The following is a 17,923-nucleotide window of genomic DNA, read 5'->3' as shown; positions in this document are numbered from 1 at the left end:
AGCATGGAGTTTCAGGATCATGCCATTTCACCAGTGGGGCCTCTCTGGTTTACATCATGGAGTCTATGTAACTGTCATTATAAAATAATGACAAATTTATGAGAAGTGGCATTATCTACATGACTTTATATGCAAGTCATATTTGCATATTTCAGGTGAAATCATCCTGAAGAATAAAGCCATATTGAACATTGGGCTTACTTGTGTTTTCATCTGTCAAAATAGGCCAGGATTTGTTTAACTGTAGAGAAGAAGGAAATTATTACAATGAAAGCTTTGTAGTCATAGAATTGTGAAACTGCAAACTCTTAAATCAGCCAGTGCTTACTAGTAGATTTGCTGGCAGTAGATAGGGAAAAGCACTCAGAAAGGAGGGATATTAATGCTTCGGCAAGTGATGCCATCTGGACATGCTATGAATCAGGAGATATGGGGAGTATTAGTACATGGGCCTCTCTAAATCTAATCTCTGATCCCCAGTTTAATATACAAGTTCTTCCCTACAGTTGAAAGTTTCCTAAATGACCATGGGCTAGAGATAAATCAGTGATAAAGAGAAGCTTTTTTCTGTTGAGTGTGACTATTTAGGTGTGAATTTCGCAATCAGAACTACATAATTATAAATATGGAGTTGCCAACATTAAATGGTATTGAAAATGTCTTTTTCAAATTTGGAGAATTAACCCCTACAAGCCCTCAACAACTGCTGCTCTGATGTTTGGGTTTTTTTACCTTTATGTAGATATTAATGAGTGCTTATTGGATCCTGATCTCTGTCCAAATGGAAGGTGTGAGAACCTGCATGGAACATACAAATGTTATTGTGATCCTGGATATGAAGTAGACTCAACTGGGAAAAACTGCATTGGTATGAAATATCTTATCCTCAAAGTATTTATAAAGAATCATCATATCCTTTCTCAAACTCTGTTGGCTAAACTATCCAAATCTATACTTCCATTCTTTTCATACAAATGGAGGCTTCAGCCCTCTCTTGAACGTGACTGATCTCATCAGTGTACAGTGTTCTGATGAAGGCTGACTGGTGCCCTGTATAGTAGTGCCAGAAATTCTCCATTTCCCCATGGAATATCCTGCCTAAACTGATTCTAATGTGCATTAGTCTTTTCTCAAATACATGTTATACTGTGGGATCAAAGTCAACCTCTAATTGAGACTTACATCCAGAGTTTGCTCACTAGCCTTCAGCTGATGAGTTCTGGTTTCTAGCATGTTATTGTTGCTGGTCCCTAATTGCAAAGTTTTGAATGTTGGTGATTATATTTCATCTTATTTTTCTTGTTCATGTTGTCAAGATTAATTTAGCCTTGCCTGATTCTCTGTATTGGCAATAACTTCCAGCTTAGAGTTGTCACAATTTTTGGTTCAATTAATTTTTTACTTATGCATTAAAATGAATATTTTATAGGATCAGTCCCAAGTCTGATCCCTGAAAGCATTTCTGATATCCTCGCTTCATCATGATTATTCTCCTTTTTAATATATCCTACTGTAATCTCTCCTTCGTCCAGCTCTGGAACCACCTTAAAATTCTTAAATTCCTTTCTATTATCTCCAGCTTACATAATAATTTTATTTGGGTTCTGTATTCTCTACTTAAACCTAAATAGCTTAAGTCATGGGTGTTTTCCCAGTCTAAACTATCCATTATCTTAAAAAAAAAAAAAAAAAAAAAAAAAAAAAAAAAAAAATCTTTCTTAGATAAAAATCACACTGTAATTCATCCCATTTTCCCTTTTGCTTCTTTGGCTTTAATTATCCATGTCCTATTCCAGTGTTTGCTTGTAGCTGATGGCATCTCTTCTCTTCTCCCAATCCATCTGTGAGTTTTCCAGATGCTCCCCAGCCCACCCTGTTGTAGCCCACATCCATGCTCCATCACAGCTGTTTCCCATTCTCCCATAATGTTCCACCTGGCCCTCTCTCAATTTTTCTGAACTCCTGTGAAGCTTCCCACATGGTGGGTTTTAGTCTCCCTTCTTTTCCTAGCACTTTTGCTGTTCCCAGCTGCTGCACTGACCCTCTGAGTCTTCCCAACTTCTCTCAACACTTTCTAGGCCTCTCTGACTTAGCCAATTCTTCCTGTCTGCTCTCTGGGTCTCTCCTGGTCTTCACCTGCTATTCATGGCCCATTGCCACCTTCTTGCAACTTCTCCCTAATGACCACAGTTCTTCCAAAGATTTCCTCAGGGTTCTTAAATTTAGCATTAGCAATTCTATTTAAATTTTTCATCTCTGAAGCAAGTGTAGACTTACATTAGCCTTGTTAACTATAACATCTGAGTTCAGAGCCAGCTTGGAAAAAATGGTGATTTAAAGACCAAGATGATCAGCAAACCTTTTCAAACCAATCCTCTCCTTGTTTCTGTCACGACTGTGGGTGCTGCTGTGCAGTGACTCAGAGACTGCATAGACCTAATCCATAATAAAGGCAGGATGAAAGTGTGAATCCCAGCTTTACTTTGAACTGTGATGTTGCTGTCACATACTATGAATATGTGAGGAAAGAAAGTACAAGCTCTTGTGCAAACCTGTTGTCTACAAAAAGAATCCAGTGTTCATATTCCACATCCCCCTGCCCTATTTGTCTTCTCTGAAAAGTGGCAGTTGGGAGCGAAATTCTTTCCTGACTTCTATTCCAGAAATGTTTTATTTTTTTAAAAATTCTTTTTTTTCATTGTAGATATCGATGAATGTGCACTGAACATGCTGCTTTGTGACAATGGGCAATGCAGAAATACCCCTGGAAGTTTCACCTGCACCTGTCCAAAAGGATTTGTATACACTCCTGATCTAAAAACATGTGAAGGTAAGTGGTAATGCAGCATTTCATCCTAGTTTTATTCATATGGATTGTTCTCAGATTTTGCCAGAAATACTCTGAACTTTCATGAAGGTATAATGTGTAAAGCTAAAAAAAAAGAAATCACAATAAATAAATTCAGTGGGAAGGTAGGAGAATGAGGAGGGAAGAACAAGGCCAACATGAAATTATTAGATAACGTCATGGAATAGCCTGTGTTTACTTTCCCTATTTACTACTACCAGTGGGCACACACTGTGCCAAGGGTGAGAAGAACCAAGCGTTACAAATCTCTTGTGTGAGGAACAGAGCCAAAGGACTCCTAGTTTGAACCCTTTTGGAGCCACAGATAGTTCTAATGCATTAGGGTGTCTTTGGGACACATGCATTACTAGTCTGTTGTGAGGGGTTCATAACAGAAAAGGGGAATATCAACAAGATTGGTTATGAGGAAAGCTTTGTCCCCTTTTTCCTAAACTGAAAAGAGCCATATGTATTTTTGTTAATGTTTTCTGGCACTAATAGCAGTGTGTTTCTTTCCTAGATATTGATGAATGTGAATCTAACCCCTGTGTTAATGGAGTGTGCAAAAATACACCAGGTTCATTTGTTTGTGAATGTTCTCCTGAAAGTACTTTGGATCCAACCAGAACCATCTGCATAGGTATTTATTCCTCTGAAGATTTTATGTTTGCTGGTTAAAAATATCTGGTGACATGCTAACATTGTACACCAGGTTAAGAAAATACTTTAAAATAAAACTTGTGTTGATCAATTTAGTGGGAAACATAACAAAAACAATGTTAGAAAGTGCTTTTTTTCACCATTACTATGGGGACATAAAGTGCGCTTCAGAGCTCGGTATGCTTCCATATCAAATTTGAAAGAGAGGTGAAGTTTTTTTTTAACCAGCAGAGAAATCCTATGACCAGTACTTCAGGTCTGTGATCACCTCCTTAATTTCTTCTCTAATAAGGTGAATATGTTCTAATTAGGATCTGCTCTCTGGAAAAAATTTTGTATTTGAGATGGAGCATGAACCAGTTATGCACAGTCCAAACCAGATGTCAAGAGCATCCATGGACAATACTGTGACTCAGATACTCTGTGGACTCATAATTTCCTTTCTTGCCTGTTTTGTTGGGACAGTAATTTATATCTCTTTTCTAATCAGTGAGGAAAACCGTAGGACTACAGCTGTCTGATCCTTAACTAACTCCTGCCACTCTCCTATATGGGAAGATATCCAGATTGGGGGATCTAGTAAAATGATGAAAGATGTAGCAAGGGTTCTTCTGCATGTGCTCCTAATCTGAGTCATAATCAATACAGGGGCTCAGATCTTGAATGGTATTGACATACTCCCTGTTAAGCACAGTAAGCATGAACAAGGATGTTTGCAAGAGCTTTGTGATGGGATGATTTCAGGCTGTAGTCCAGCATAGAAAATGTGAAATTAGGAGATTTTAAATAAATTTAGCTCTGATGTGATAAATTTTAATGAAAGGATGATTCTTTTTCATGGTTAAATGCACATGTGTTTGTGAATACAGTAATGCATAATGCTAGAGAATCTGCATGAAAATATATTGTTTTTTTCCAAACAGAAACTGTCAAGGGTACCTGTTGGCAGAACATAGTCAATGGAAGGTGTGAAATAAATATCAATGGAGCAACACTCAAGTCCCAGTGCTGTTCCTCACTAGGTGCTGCTTGGGGAAGCCCGTGTACACCATGTGAACGAGGTAATGCCATTAATTTTCCTCAGGAACCTAGGACTTTTCCTCCTCTGAGGTTGGTCGAGATTATTATTGTAGAAGCTGGGCACAGGCTAGACAAATAACTTTACTTGTTCTGTTTTCAAGCAGTCATTCCTTATTCAGTCCCAAAAAAGAGAAGTCTTAATATTTGAGAGGTAGCATGTATCTATGGAAGGTTCTAACTGGATTTTACAGTACATATTTTACAGATTTAAGTGCTGAAGGGAAGGGACCACACCTACAGTCTGTAACTGGCAGCCTTACTTTAGCATGGTTGGTCATAATTAGTGATCTGGAGTTCCTAATGATGTAGCAATAAATGCACGTTCCCCAGAGATCCCAAGGAAATGTTTGCAACAAATGGATATTTGGTGTGGTAATGAAGGGAGGAGAGGGAGTAGCCCTTGTTATTATACTCTGTAGATTAACTGATGACCTGGAGAATCAGACAGTTGGTGAAAAAATGGGTTGAGGTCGCTGCATATTCATTTGATAACTTTACTGAACTGTGGGATGAGCTGGGAACCCAGGGATGAGCTGATGAATGCAGAAATGTGTGTGGGTTGTTATTTCTATATCCTGAAAGCTGCTAGTTTGCTCAAATCTTTGGTTAATTTCATTCTGTGTATCTTAACAGAATTCATCCTCATTCATCCATGGTAAATAGGGTTGTAATGTGCTGTGATCAAGTGAAATGAATTAATTGGTTCAAATGAAACAGAAATCATAACCACTTTTAGGCTAGCTAGCTGAGACACATGGGAAGCAAAAGAGGATAAAGGCTGATACTCTATACAGTTTATGTAGTTGCCCCATCTTATCTCTTTATTATTTCAGAAAATACTGGGATACTGTCTAAGCGCTCAGACTTCTCATAGCAATAAACTAGATACTGTTTCACATGATCAGTTTTGCACAATAAATTAATGGTGAGTTTTGGACTGTAGTATTCTGAAACTTCACTTCTGTTTGTTTTACAGACCCAATATGTCAAAAGGGATATTCAAGAATAAGAGGAACATTGTGTGAAGGTATTTATTGTTGCCTTAACATAAATCAGAGCTTGAATAAAAATTGCCAGTGTTTTGATTTAAATGGTTAATTTATCATAGAGGAACACTATGCCAAGTTCTTACCTTGTGTTGTTCCATTGACTTCATTAGAGTTATGTCAGGGATGAATTTGGTTTCAGTTTGTTTAACATTCCTGCATACTCACACTTTATCTCAAAGTACACGCTTGCAAATACCATGTCAACCAGTATAAGGAGGTGGCTCTCTCTCTTCAAACACTGTTAACTGAGTAACCTGTTTTTATAAACTATGTGTTTTAAATATACTACAAAACATGGCATAAGTAATACAGTGGTATGATAAGCCATTACTATGCTTTAGAAAAAGAACGTTCAAGGACTGTAGTTCACTTTAGTTTTCTTTTTCTTTTTTCCCTAATCTTGGCTTTCTCCCATATGATATTATATGAAATCTTACACATTCCAAAACATATTTTTCACTGTCCTGTAAAAGCAAGCAAATGAACAAAAAACATCAGGACACAGTTATACTTTGGTTAAAGAAAAGGTTAATATTTTAAATGTGTAGTTTTTTGCTTGGTATGAGATGACTCTATACTATTCTGTGAGAATTGAAGGTCCCACCCTATTTCATCTCTATCTGAATTGATTTGAACCCCTGGAAAAGTACTGCCTATTTACATAATATGCAGAAGCTCAGAGAGTCTCAAACTGCTGTGGGTCATCCTGACTGACAACATCTGACATGACACTGCAGTTAAAATATTTTTTAAAAATTACTCCCATATGTAGCTTCCATAAAGAAACATTGTTTTTTCTCCTGAAAAAAAAAAAAGGCAAGAGAGGAACACCCTCACACATACTCTTTGCTTTCCAAATGATGACTGAATACCTTGGCACGTCTGTGCTGGAGACCCACTGTACATAACTTATCTGACCTCAGCAACACTTTGTGGAGTGTGTAAGTGAAAGAAAAGAAAAAAAAAGGTGGACCCACCTATCTCTCTTCACAAGGAAAATCTTAGAACATTTTCAACACTGCTGGGATGGAAAGTTTATCCTTCCAAGATACAAACAGAACTGTTTTCAGCATTTCCTTTACCAGAACATCGGATTACATCTATTGCATGCTTTAATCTTCCTCGTTTCTATGGGACCTGGATTGCCCCAGGTTTTTCAGAGTAGTTTTCCTTCCTTGTAACCTTACTGAAGCCTTACTTGGTTTTCAACCAATGTAAGCATTTTTTAAGACAGGCAAAGGTTTCTAGGAAATTTACTGGCAAGTTAGAGACAGGAGTAGGTTTAGTTCCCAAAAGGTGATAGTCAGTTCTCCCATACACAGCCTATGTAAAATAAGTAATAGATCTTGTGCAGGGAAATAAGCAAACTAAATTGGCAGCATTCCTCTCGTTTACGGGTGAGCCCTGGAGTTGTCAGCTGCACTATTGCTCACAGGCTGTGAACAGTATTTCAGTGGTTTCTAATAATCCACTGGCTTTACTTCATACCTTCCAGTCAATTTACAATAGCTGTTCAAGGGCAGAGGCCACTGATATCCCCCCTGGCGTTTATCCTCCATCGTGCTCCATGAGGTTTGAGAGGTGCAGTCTCTGCACCAGGAGTTTGGTCTGGAGGCCTAACCAGCACAACCTTCCCGCTTTTTGGTTACTCTATACATGAGTATTCATCTACAGATTGCTAGTCATTCTTTTTCCATTTCTTTTTCTTATCCTCTCCTGTCCTAAAAATTGTCACGCTTCATCTTGGAGCATGTTTAATGCTGGAAGCTTTTTCCCAAAGGCAGTTGTGAAGCATATGCTTTCCACAAAGGACATGGGTGGGAGGACCTCACACTTAGATTACTAAACATTTATTTAAGCTCAAGCCAAGCTAATGCATATAATCAATTTTTCCTTACCAAAAAGTGCTAAATTTGCCTTTTAAATATAGAAATACAGTTTTTACTTAACAAAGTTAAACTCTATGTGTAGTTGTAAGGAGGCTATATTTTAATATATATAAAGTTGCTAATTGCTGACAAGGCCATAGACCTAGATTTCAAATGGTGTTGTAGTTTCCAGACATGCAGCTAGAGAAAATATTCAAAAATCTTTAAAAAATACTGAATCTAGCTGGAATAATACATAATGTCATTTTGCACTTATTTTGATCTTTTTTTGTCCATTTGCTTCAAATATCTGGCCCACAGTGAGTATGAAAATGGATATAGTTTTTAAACATCTCTCCCTTTTCTGTTACTTTTGAATTTAATTTCAGTATATGTAGGAATAGCTAATAGCAACATGTATTATTTCTGATCATCAGCCGTTTTCTGTAATTGATTGGATCTGACTGACTTACTTTGGGAGTTGTAAATGTTTTTCATTTTTTCAGGCCATGTAGACTGCCGTCATTTTTTATTTTATCCTAAAAACATTACAATGGTATTATTTTTAATATTTTTGCTAATTTGTTCATGTTTAGCATGCTAGTGATTACTCTTACTCACTTTCTTTTTTTCTTTAATAGATGTTAATGAATGTGAGGTGTTTCCTGGAGTCTGTACAAATGGGCAGTGTGTCAATACCTTGGGATCATTTGTTTGCCAATGCCCCAGTGGAATGACTTTAGATGCTTCTGGGCGGACTTGTCTTGGTAGGTGTTAATTCCATGTACAGGTCTACTAGTGAAGAGCAGATCTTTGCAGTGACCAGTGGTTGCACTGCCTATTTTCTAACAAGAAAGAAAAATTATTTTTGCCCATTTTTCAAATTGAATTAGTCAGGGACCTTAACTTAGTTCACCTGGAATAGGAACAGGTTCCAATGGTAGCAGCTAAAGCCTATCACCATCTGCTGGCTGGTGAATTAGTTCCAGATTGCTCATCTGACAAATCCCTACAGATCATCCATGCTCTTAGCATTCTTCATCTGCAGCCCTACTGAAACCACTTTCCACAAAGGCTGGAACAGTGGAGATCACACCATTGTGGACTGGGACTTGGCCACACCATGCACCTTGATGCAGTGTGCAACAGAATATCCAAGTTTTGTATGCTGTCCACCCAAAGCACCTTTGTCTATTTATGACAATAATGCCAAAGATTTGCCTCTGAACAAAGCATAGCTTGTAATAATTTAAAGGCCTTATATAAGTATGGCAAGCTGCAATGTTCAAAATCCTTTTCTGATCCAAAATTATCTTCAAGTGTTGAACACCATTTTTCAGAGTGATTCTTTAAACTTACTTAATTAAACTGTTAATTTCTGAGTTTAGTGTTAATATTTTGCTGTTAGGAATTATGCAGTGTATGAGAGCTTGGTATGCTCCTCCGAGTGCACAAAAACATGGAGCGAGCTGTCCTGTGAAGGGATTTTGAAAAAAAATTCCTCTGCAGTGAAGTAAATTTTCTCTTTCTTTCTCAACATGTTGTTAAATTGCCCAACAGACATTCGCTTGGAGAGCTGCTACCTGCAGCACGAGGACGAGCAGTGCACGTCGCAGATCCCCGGCCGGCACCGCATGGACGCCTGCTGCTGCTCCGTGGGGGCGGCCTGGGGCTACGAGTGCGAGGAGTGTCCTCTCAGGGGAACTCCTGAGTTTGAAGCTCTTTGCCCAAGGGGCCCTGGCTTCTCTACAAAGATAGAAATAAGTGGGAAGCCTTTCTCTAAAGGTATGTGGTGCATTTGTGTTTAATGCTGGCAAATCCCGATGGCTTCTGCTTTTACTCTTCTCTCAGACACCTCCTCTGGGTTTGAAAACTCTGGTGATAGGCACTTCACTCACCCTAAGGCACGTTTGAAAATCCAGTTAGATTTCATGGCAGCTGAAGCCCAAATAAAATACAAGAGAATTTAGTTTGTGTTAGAGACCATTAAATACCATATAATACTGCAGGCTCAAAACACAGAATTTGTGTCACTAGAGAGGTTAAAATATGCCTGACTTTGCCTCCTGGCATCTCATAGTACAAGAACTGGAACAAACTGGGCAGTCAGCTTTGGATGTATTAAAGGAACAATCCTTACTTGTGAAGGGTGCAATAAATTTAATTCTAATGTGAAACAATGAAGAAATGGTGAATAATTTTAGGAATTTCTTGAGAAACTACTTGGAGAAGTAGAGGAAATAGCTTCCAGGATGATGGCTCAAATCAGAAAATTTTATTTACAGTAAACCTAGTTGTGTTATGACTCTTGTTGGTAAACTTCCAACATTAAATGGGAATCACACAGTGACACCCCAGCATCATGTGCTGAAAGCTGTCTTTCCAGGATTACCACTGAGATTAAGCTGGACAATGTCAGAAGTTAGCCAACAACTAAACATTATGAAGTCTGACATGAGGGAAATATAGATATATATGAATGACAATTGCTGTTGTTAGTTTCAGCCTTGTTTTATAAACAGTTACTAAGCCATTAATTATCCATAAAGAAAGTGACATGTGCTTTTACTTATGCTCATTATGTTTTCTGTGACTCATGGAAGTCACATTTTTTTCTCAGAAATTAGAAGACAGAGTGCTTCATTTGAAAGCTGTCTTTGCCTTCATCCTCTGTCTGCTGAAATCTTCCTGAGCTGCAGATCAGATGCTGCAGGACAAAGGGGAGACTAATACTATTATGTAGCAGAAAGTGTTCTTGGAAATTTCAGCACAGAGTATCTGTCTACACTGTTGGTTAAGGGGAAGTCAGTATCAGTTTATGTACTGTGGTCTAAGTTTCCCACAAGGAGGGGTCACTGCCATGAAAAATGGTGAGCTCTGATGTCAGCATTGCTCTTGTGTGCACTGTTTTTGTATGCAATGGTAATATATGTCCACACTATCTCATTTTCAGACATCAATGAATGCAAAATGTTTCCCAGCCTTTGTACCCATGGAAAATGCAGAAATACCATTGGCAGTTTTAAGTGTAGATGTGATAGTGGATTTGCCCTTGATTCTGAAGAGAGGAACTGCACAGGTAAACTGCATGGATGTCTCTCTCATAGCTGTGAATTGAAAAGGGAAAACTGAACTCCTTTGAAAACCCTGTGAGTGTGTTTTGTCTTACAGATATCGATGAATGTCGCATCTCTCCTGATCTTTGTGGCCAAGGCATCTGTGTCAATACTCCTGGAGACTTCGAGTGTGAATGTTTTGAAGGCTATGAAAGTGGATTTATGATGATGAAAAACTGCATGGGTATGTTTTTACAGACTTTAGATGTACAATAGTATGCTAGTATGCTATGCATGCTTTCTTTGAGGTTTTGTTTTTAAGGTTTGATTGTGCTCGGGTTTAGGTCTCTCTCATTTAGTGAGCCTTATTAAAGCTAACTTTAAATGTGAATTTGCTACTTCTGCAAGTTGCCAAAGCCTATGAGCAAGGGACAGGATTTTAGGCCGTTAAAATTTAGAAGAAGTCTTTTGAATTTGTTTTCTTTTTCTAACTGCATTATGGTGCAAGGGATGACTGGCTCTAGGACAGGCTGCAGGGCTGATAGGGCTGTGATGGGTGAGGGGCTGTGGTGAGGGATGTGCTGGCCCTGCACTGATGTGCCTCCTTTCTCCCCACAGACATCGACGAGTGTCAGCGCAATCCCCTTCTCTGCCGAGGTGGCACCTGCATCAACACAGAGGGAAGTTTTCGGTGTGATTGCCCTCCAGGCCATCAGATATCACCAAATATCTCTGCATGTGTAGGTGAGACATGCAAGCAAAATCAAGATTGTGCACGGCATTTTGTACCTCTCTTGTGCTGTGCATTTGCAGCGTTTGCTCTAGTACCATTTTCAGGATGAAAATGTGTTCCTCTTTTTCTTTTGCAACAGACATCAATGAATGTGAGCTGAGCACCAACCTGTGCCGCAATGGCCGTTGTGTCAACTTGATTGGAAAGTATCAGTGTGCTTGCAACCCTGGGTATCAGTCCACGCAAGACAAGCTATATTGCATTGGTAAGGACAAAATCTGCACGGGAGCTCCAGCAAACAGGGAAGATAAAACACTCAGAGTTGTTTCAGTTTAGTAGATATATTAAGTAATTTTTAACTATGAATGAAAAAAACCTATTACAGTTTGTCAAAATAGTATGCATAATCTCCAAAACATGCACATCTGGTTTTGAGAAAATTGAATGAAATTATGGCAGTGCTACACTCAGCTGAGTAACAGATTATTTTCTTAAGTAAATCAATCACGATGCATAAAATCACATACTATTTTTAGTGCCCCAAGACTTCAGACTTTGATGATTAAGAGGGAGTAACTTGTTAGATTAATTATATATTTAATTAAAAATCATCATTCCTGCTGGACCATGAAATAAAATCATGAGGTTCAGTTGCATACATTCCTTCTACTGTGCCATGGAAAAATCCACTGGCTTTAATTCTGCCAAGTAATTTTTTACCTTGAATCTTACAAAAACTTTGTTGCCCTCATGATTCTGTGGTAACTCAGTGCTATTTCTGTATGTCGGAGGAGAAGCACAGAAGTGTTTGTATATGCAGTCTTTCCATCTCTGGTTTGCCTGAATCCTTCCCAGTACCTACCTTTGCAAACACTTGAATGTCAATGTGCAAACACCAAGTGTAGATTCTGGATTGATGATGTACTGGAAAGCTGACTCTAAGTGTGTCCTTGAAATGTGCTTTAAAGTAAAATCTGTTTTGACTGTTATTTTCTCCTTTTTAGATATTGATGAGTGCCAAATAATGAATGGTGGCTGTGAGGACTTCTGTACAAACTCAGAGGGCAGCTATGAATGTAGCTGTAAACAAGGCTTTGCACTCATGCCAGACCACAGGACATGCACTGGTAAGGGAGATTTTGGGAACTTTTCTGCTTAAAGGGCTTATTTCAATAGCTTAAAAATGAGCCTTCTTTTTAGGGTTAAACCCATTGTAACAAATGCACTATTAAAAAAATAAAATAAATGGAAAGTGAAGTTCTTTTTCTGAAGTAAATATCTCCAAAGTATCAGAATTGGCAACTGCAGAAAGAAGTGCTTTGAAGAGAATTAATTGCTGATAATTTCAGAAAGTGTGCAAGTTGATTCTGATTTTAATAACAAAAATCTCTAATTTTTTCAGTAGGAGATAAATTTTCCCCCTTAAGGTAGTAGATCCAAATCTAAAACAGGATGAAGACCATTAAAAAAATTACCATGAACAGAAGCCAAGATGCAGTGCATGTCTATTGTATGGTTATGTTGGAGAGAGTATAGACAGAGATGCTAGAAAATAAGCTGATTGCTCTGTTCTGTTGTTTTGTGGTATCTGCTGTTAAACAAGCAAGAAAATTCCTATTTTTAATTCTTTGTTTAGTCAAGTGCAAGTATGCTGCATTAATTCAGAGCTAAATGATTTGCAGAGAAATTGAAGTCTGAATAATCTTTCTTAGGAAACAGGTCTTTTGCACTCTTAGAAGAGTTTGTGAGAAAATGTCCAGAGCTCTCTTATGGCCGGCTGTTCTCCTTTGGGAGTCTGGAAGTCATAATCCCAGGAAGTGAATTGTACTTGGTGATTTCCACATAGGTTACTGGAAAGATAATTTTCTCTTACTTCTTGCCTCACAGCCACTGGCCTGATGAGGCATGTGAATATTTGCCAGCTGTTTGCCAATTCCACCCAAGAGCTCCTTGAAGAGCATGAGAATTACAACAGGGTTAATCCCTTGGAATAGAATTGCCTTTATAGTTGAACAAATGGAGAGTTTTCTATACTGGATTATTAGAGCACTCACATTTAGAATTTGTAAATATTTATGGATCTTGAATCAGGGTCTCAATTACCCTGAGGCCACTCACTACCATTCCAGAAGATAAAAGAGCCCTAAAGCCCAGCAAAATGTAGTTTTCCCCCACATTGTGGCTTGCTCTGTCAGAAAGATGTAAAGTAGCCAGCCTTCAGCAAATATCAGACCCTCATTCAAAGAAAGAATTCAACTAGAAAAAGTGCAGATTTGATTGACCCTGAAAACCTAAAATATTTAGATTAGAAGTAGTTTGCTTTAGCTCAAGTTTCTAGAAAAGGCAAGCTTTTACAAAAACTTGCCCAAACATTGGTGTTTGGGGCACTTTTTAAATGCAAAAATAAAACTAGTTGATCAAAATTGTGCCTCAGCCAGAATCTAAACCCCGTGAGAGGATTAGAGTGACAGGAGAGGGAAGGGAGGAGGGAGGGGAGCAGAGTCTCTGAGCCACTTTACTTTTTTCATCTTCTTTATTTGACTTGGACCAAATGACCCAAATGTGCACTTGCACAGTCTTTGGGATCTCAAGTCTGCTGACCAGAAACAGTTCTGTCTTTACTCCCCCTTATCCCTTGCCACCCAAACACATCTCTAAACCCAAAACCAGAGCAGATCATTTACAGCACCTTCCTGCATATTACACTAAAAACCTTGGAATAGGAAACTATCATCTTTCTGTTCTCAAAGCCAAAGTGCAAGCATCTGCCTTTGCTGTGGGGAGGGGATGGATTCTCTGTGGTTTGTCCACACATTAACCTGACCCTGAACACATCTATTGAAGTTTGTAGTCAGATCTTACTTCAGTTGTGAATTTCTACATATCTATTTCTACATATCCTACCTTGACTCTGAAAAATAGCATTTCCTTCACAGACCAGCTGTAATAACTATTAGCTATTCATTTTCATACTCTCTTCTAATAAGGACTTGAGTGCAATAGCCACATATAAAAAGGTTTAAATAGCAGAAACACCAGACAACTATGGATGTCAAGTCAAATCTAAGAAAATATCCAGAGATGTGAGGGGTCTCCTTCACTACTCTATTAGTATTGAAAACACTGCTTCCTTCTTGTGAAAAGATGTTATTTACATATGTAAACATTTGGTGAGTATTCAAAATCCACATACTAAAGTTTTGCCTCTGCCCAAACTAAGAAGAAAAATAATTTGTGACTTTGCTTTCATGGCACTAAATGTCTGGGTTTACACTGTTAGATTTCAAGATAAAATAGGACTGTGACCTTCAATTGTGAAACACCTATTTTACATTTTCAGTTTTCTCTGTGTGTGAACATGTCTTTTATCTTTAACATCACACAAAGCTGGAAGCCATCACAGAATTTATTTGCTGATAATTGACCTGGTAAGAATGCTCTGCAGTTCAGTAGTAGGTCATGTTTGAATTGGTGAGGTTATGCATAAATAATCAGCTCAATTAGGAGAAACAACAGGTTCTTTGTCAGCTGATTTTCCCCCAACTGTGAAATCGGTACAGTGGCAGGTTGGTAAATAAAGTTCTTTATTTCTGTCATTATCATTCCCATTTCCAGAGCTTAAATTTGCATGTTAATTCAAATTCCTTTCCAAATTAACATTTTCAGGCTAATGTCCATGTCAACATTATTTGCTTGTTAAGATAAACAGGGACTGGTCAGCCTCCCTCCTTGCAGAAGCTGTATATCCACACAAGCACTAGCTGCTAGAAATACAGCAGAATAATGAACATAATATTTTAAATTAATGTGAGTTCATTTTCTGCAGCTGCATAATTACTGCAATCCACAAAAGACTGCTCTGATAATGAGTTACACCCTTTCTCTTGGAGAAGATTCCTGAATCTTGTCCTTTTTGTGCTGATTTTTTTCCCATGGTATCACTAGGCAGAGATTCTGATTTTTGCTCTTGCTGGTCTGTGTTGGTGCTGACACAGGAAGATTCTAGGGATTTTTACAAGGGACACTAGCATAACCCCAGGAGCTCTGAAAGGTTCCAGAACTTAGCATGATTGCCTTAATATAATAAAGGATCTGCTTCTGCAGCTTGGCTCCAATCAGTGATGACAATTTTATCAGTTATCAGTTGAGAAAACAACTTTCCATCCTAGAGGATGTAACTATATGGCTGGCCTGGCCAGTCACCTGAAATACTAAATAAGACCATAAAAATCTTCTAGTAAAATAAATTTATGTACTGTAATTATTCTCATCATGAGTTGAACTGTTTCCAGTTTGTCACCACCCTTGAGATCTGTAGAGGTACTTTGCATGTATGATGGCTTTTTTAAGATCTGTAAAGTTGGATATTTTTGTCACTGAATTTGACTTCAGAGCTTCCATTGATTTCAACAATGATGGCTTGTATCCAAGAATGCCCAATTATATGTGGCCTTGTGGTGTGACAAAGGTTCTGTTGGAGCTCTTTTCTCTGAAGTAAAAATTGGTTCCTGTTCCTCCCACTTGAGTCAGAAGGGAATGTTTTGCCACTGACTTTAGCTGGAGACAAGGAGCTTACTCATCAGGACAATTTTGCAATGTACCGCTCAGTTATTTACGAGGATTCAATCTTCACCGTGTTTATCAGAGCATTAAAGTGCTTATTTGCCATGATGATGGTTCATTGCACTGGATAAAGGTAACATATTTTAATCTGATTTTCCCCTGTAGATATTGATGAGTGTGAAGACAATCCTAACATCTGTGATGGAGGCCAGTGTACTAACATCCCAGGAGAATACAGGTGTCTTTGCTATGATGGATTCATGGCATCTGAAGACATGAAGACTTGCATAGGTAAGTGAAAGTACATATATTCCAATCTGGATTAAACATTGAAAAAAATATTTATTAAAGCACCCTTTCCAAGTAGACAGACAATGATATGTGAAGAGCATTGCTCTTGTTTCCTAGTTTTGGTCACCTGACCACAGAACCGGCCCTATTGCACAAGTGCAAATGTAATCTTCTGTATATCCCTGTAGATTGGGGTGCAAACATGATCTGTAGCATTGCATCTTTGGGTCCTCTTCCAGGGAAGTTTTTATGCAACTTAGATAAAAGAGTGCCTGCAGAAAGGCAGTAGATGATGCTGTGGAAAATTTCTAGCAAGATAAACCATGAGTGCTGATTTAAACTTGTCTCTGAGACAAAATTTTGTGGAAGTGCTGTACCTTGGTAGAACAGAGTTGTGAAACAGCATATATGCAAAATCACATTTTCACATTTTAATTTAAAACCTTGAGTGTCTTTTGAGAGAAATGTCTGACAAAACTAGACAATGCATGCATGTATATATAAATGTATACTGACGCATATATGTAGGAATTATCAATAATCATAGTCATTCTTTGGATAATATGCTGCACCTTATTGTCTTTTTTTAGAAAAAGCTGGCATTAAAGGTATGTTAATGCAGATATGGTAATTAAGTTACCCCAGATCTCAAAATGTATGCTTGTATGCTAGGTAAGGAATAACTACTATAAGCAGCTTTTGATTTGCATATCTAGACCCGTGTTTGTATCAGAATTAATATCTAAAGAGATTTTTCCAGTTGCTATCTAAGATTTGTATTTAATAAATTTAAATTCATGGGGTGTTTTAGATGTTAATGAGTGTGATCTACATCCAAACATCTGTCTGAGTGGAACCTGTGAGAATACAAAAGGCTCATTTATCTGTCACTGTGATATGGGATATTCAGGCAAGAAAGGCACAACTGGTTGCACAGGTAAGTTTTAAAGCTTGATTATTAATTTTACTTAAACTCATGAATCTGCTTTTCTGGTGTTTAGAACCTCCTCTCACTGTGCTTCTTTTCACTTACTTGTGTTCTTACTTTACCTCTCATCCAAATTTGCTGAGCTTGTGTTCTGCTAAACTTCAGTGGTACAGCATTCAGCCTGATGCTGCTTCTGCCAAAATGAGTGGAGCAGGGATTGGGATCAAAACTGGGCATGTTACTGCACAGTTCTTCATCTAAGAGAACAGCAAATGCCATTCTCTGTAACTTGACAAACTCCTGAGGACCTCAGTGCATTTGGATTAGTTAATTGTATACTATGCAAGCAAATAACATGTATCTGTTCAAAGTATTATTTGGCAAACACAGCTGGCTCCAAATATGTGCTAAAATATATTTTCAGTTTTTGCAAAGTGTCGACAATACAGTTACACAACTACATTCTATCAGCTGAATCAGAATTTGCTTTATTTCATGTATTGCCAGCAAACAGAAATAAGATTCAAATATACAGGCTCTGAGGGCATGATATTAATAATCCAAGTGCTGGTGTCTCAAGCCAGGGTGTTGAGAGTCTTAGACTTCGCCCAAATATGAATGCAAACATATGTTTAATATAATTTTTAATGTAGACTTAGGGTAAACACATTTCTGGCAATGTCTTTGAGACACACTTTTATTCTTAGTCTGCCCTTATTGTACAGATTTAATAATATATATTTTTAAGTGCCCCAAATATATGAAGAAAACGAAAAGTCTGAGAGCTGGAGTTGTATTTTGCATATTGGGCTATGGATGAATAATTGTGCATTAGTAACAGCTGCCT

General features: G+C 38.0%; 1 protein-coding gene across 1 annotated transcript in view; it reads left to right on the top strand.

Moving 5' to 3' along the window:
- Window positions 1-17,923, top strand: part of FBN1 (fibrillin 1) — a 141,919-nt gene that overhangs the window by 81,510 nt on the left and 42,486 nt on the right. The window contains exons 19-32 of the mRNA XM_059858378.1: window positions 743-868; window positions 2,705-2,830; window positions 3,369-3,488; window positions 4,432-4,569; window positions 5,565-5,615; window positions 8,147-8,272; window positions 9,066-9,290; window positions 10,459-10,584; window positions 10,677-10,805; window positions 11,180-11,305; window positions 11,434-11,559; window positions 12,299-12,421; window positions 16,023-16,148; window positions 16,960-17,085. Coding sequence (XP_059714361.1) covers window positions 743-868; window positions 2,705-2,830; window positions 3,369-3,488; window positions 4,432-4,569; window positions 5,565-5,615; window positions 8,147-8,272; window positions 9,066-9,290; window positions 10,459-10,584; window positions 10,677-10,805; window positions 11,180-11,305; window positions 11,434-11,559; window positions 12,299-12,421; window positions 16,023-16,148; window positions 16,960-17,085 — 1,794 coding nt within the window. The remainder of the gene's footprint in view (window positions 1-742; window positions 869-2,704; window positions 2,831-3,368; window positions 3,489-4,431; window positions 4,570-5,564; window positions 5,616-8,146; window positions 8,273-9,065; window positions 9,291-10,458; window positions 10,585-10,676; window positions 10,806-11,179; window positions 11,306-11,433; window positions 11,560-12,298; window positions 12,422-16,022; window positions 16,149-16,959; window positions 17,086-17,923) is intronic.

Source organism: Haemorhous mexicanus, chromosome 13, assembly GCF_027477595.1.
Source record: "Haemorhous mexicanus isolate bHaeMex1 chromosome 13, bHaeMex1.pri, whole genome shotgun sequence".
Taxonomy (NCBI): Eukaryota; Metazoa; Chordata; class Aves; order Passeriformes; family Fringillidae; genus Haemorhous; species Haemorhous mexicanus.
Note: the sequence above shows the minus strand (reverse complement) of the source record. Positions and strands in the feature narration are given on the sequence as shown.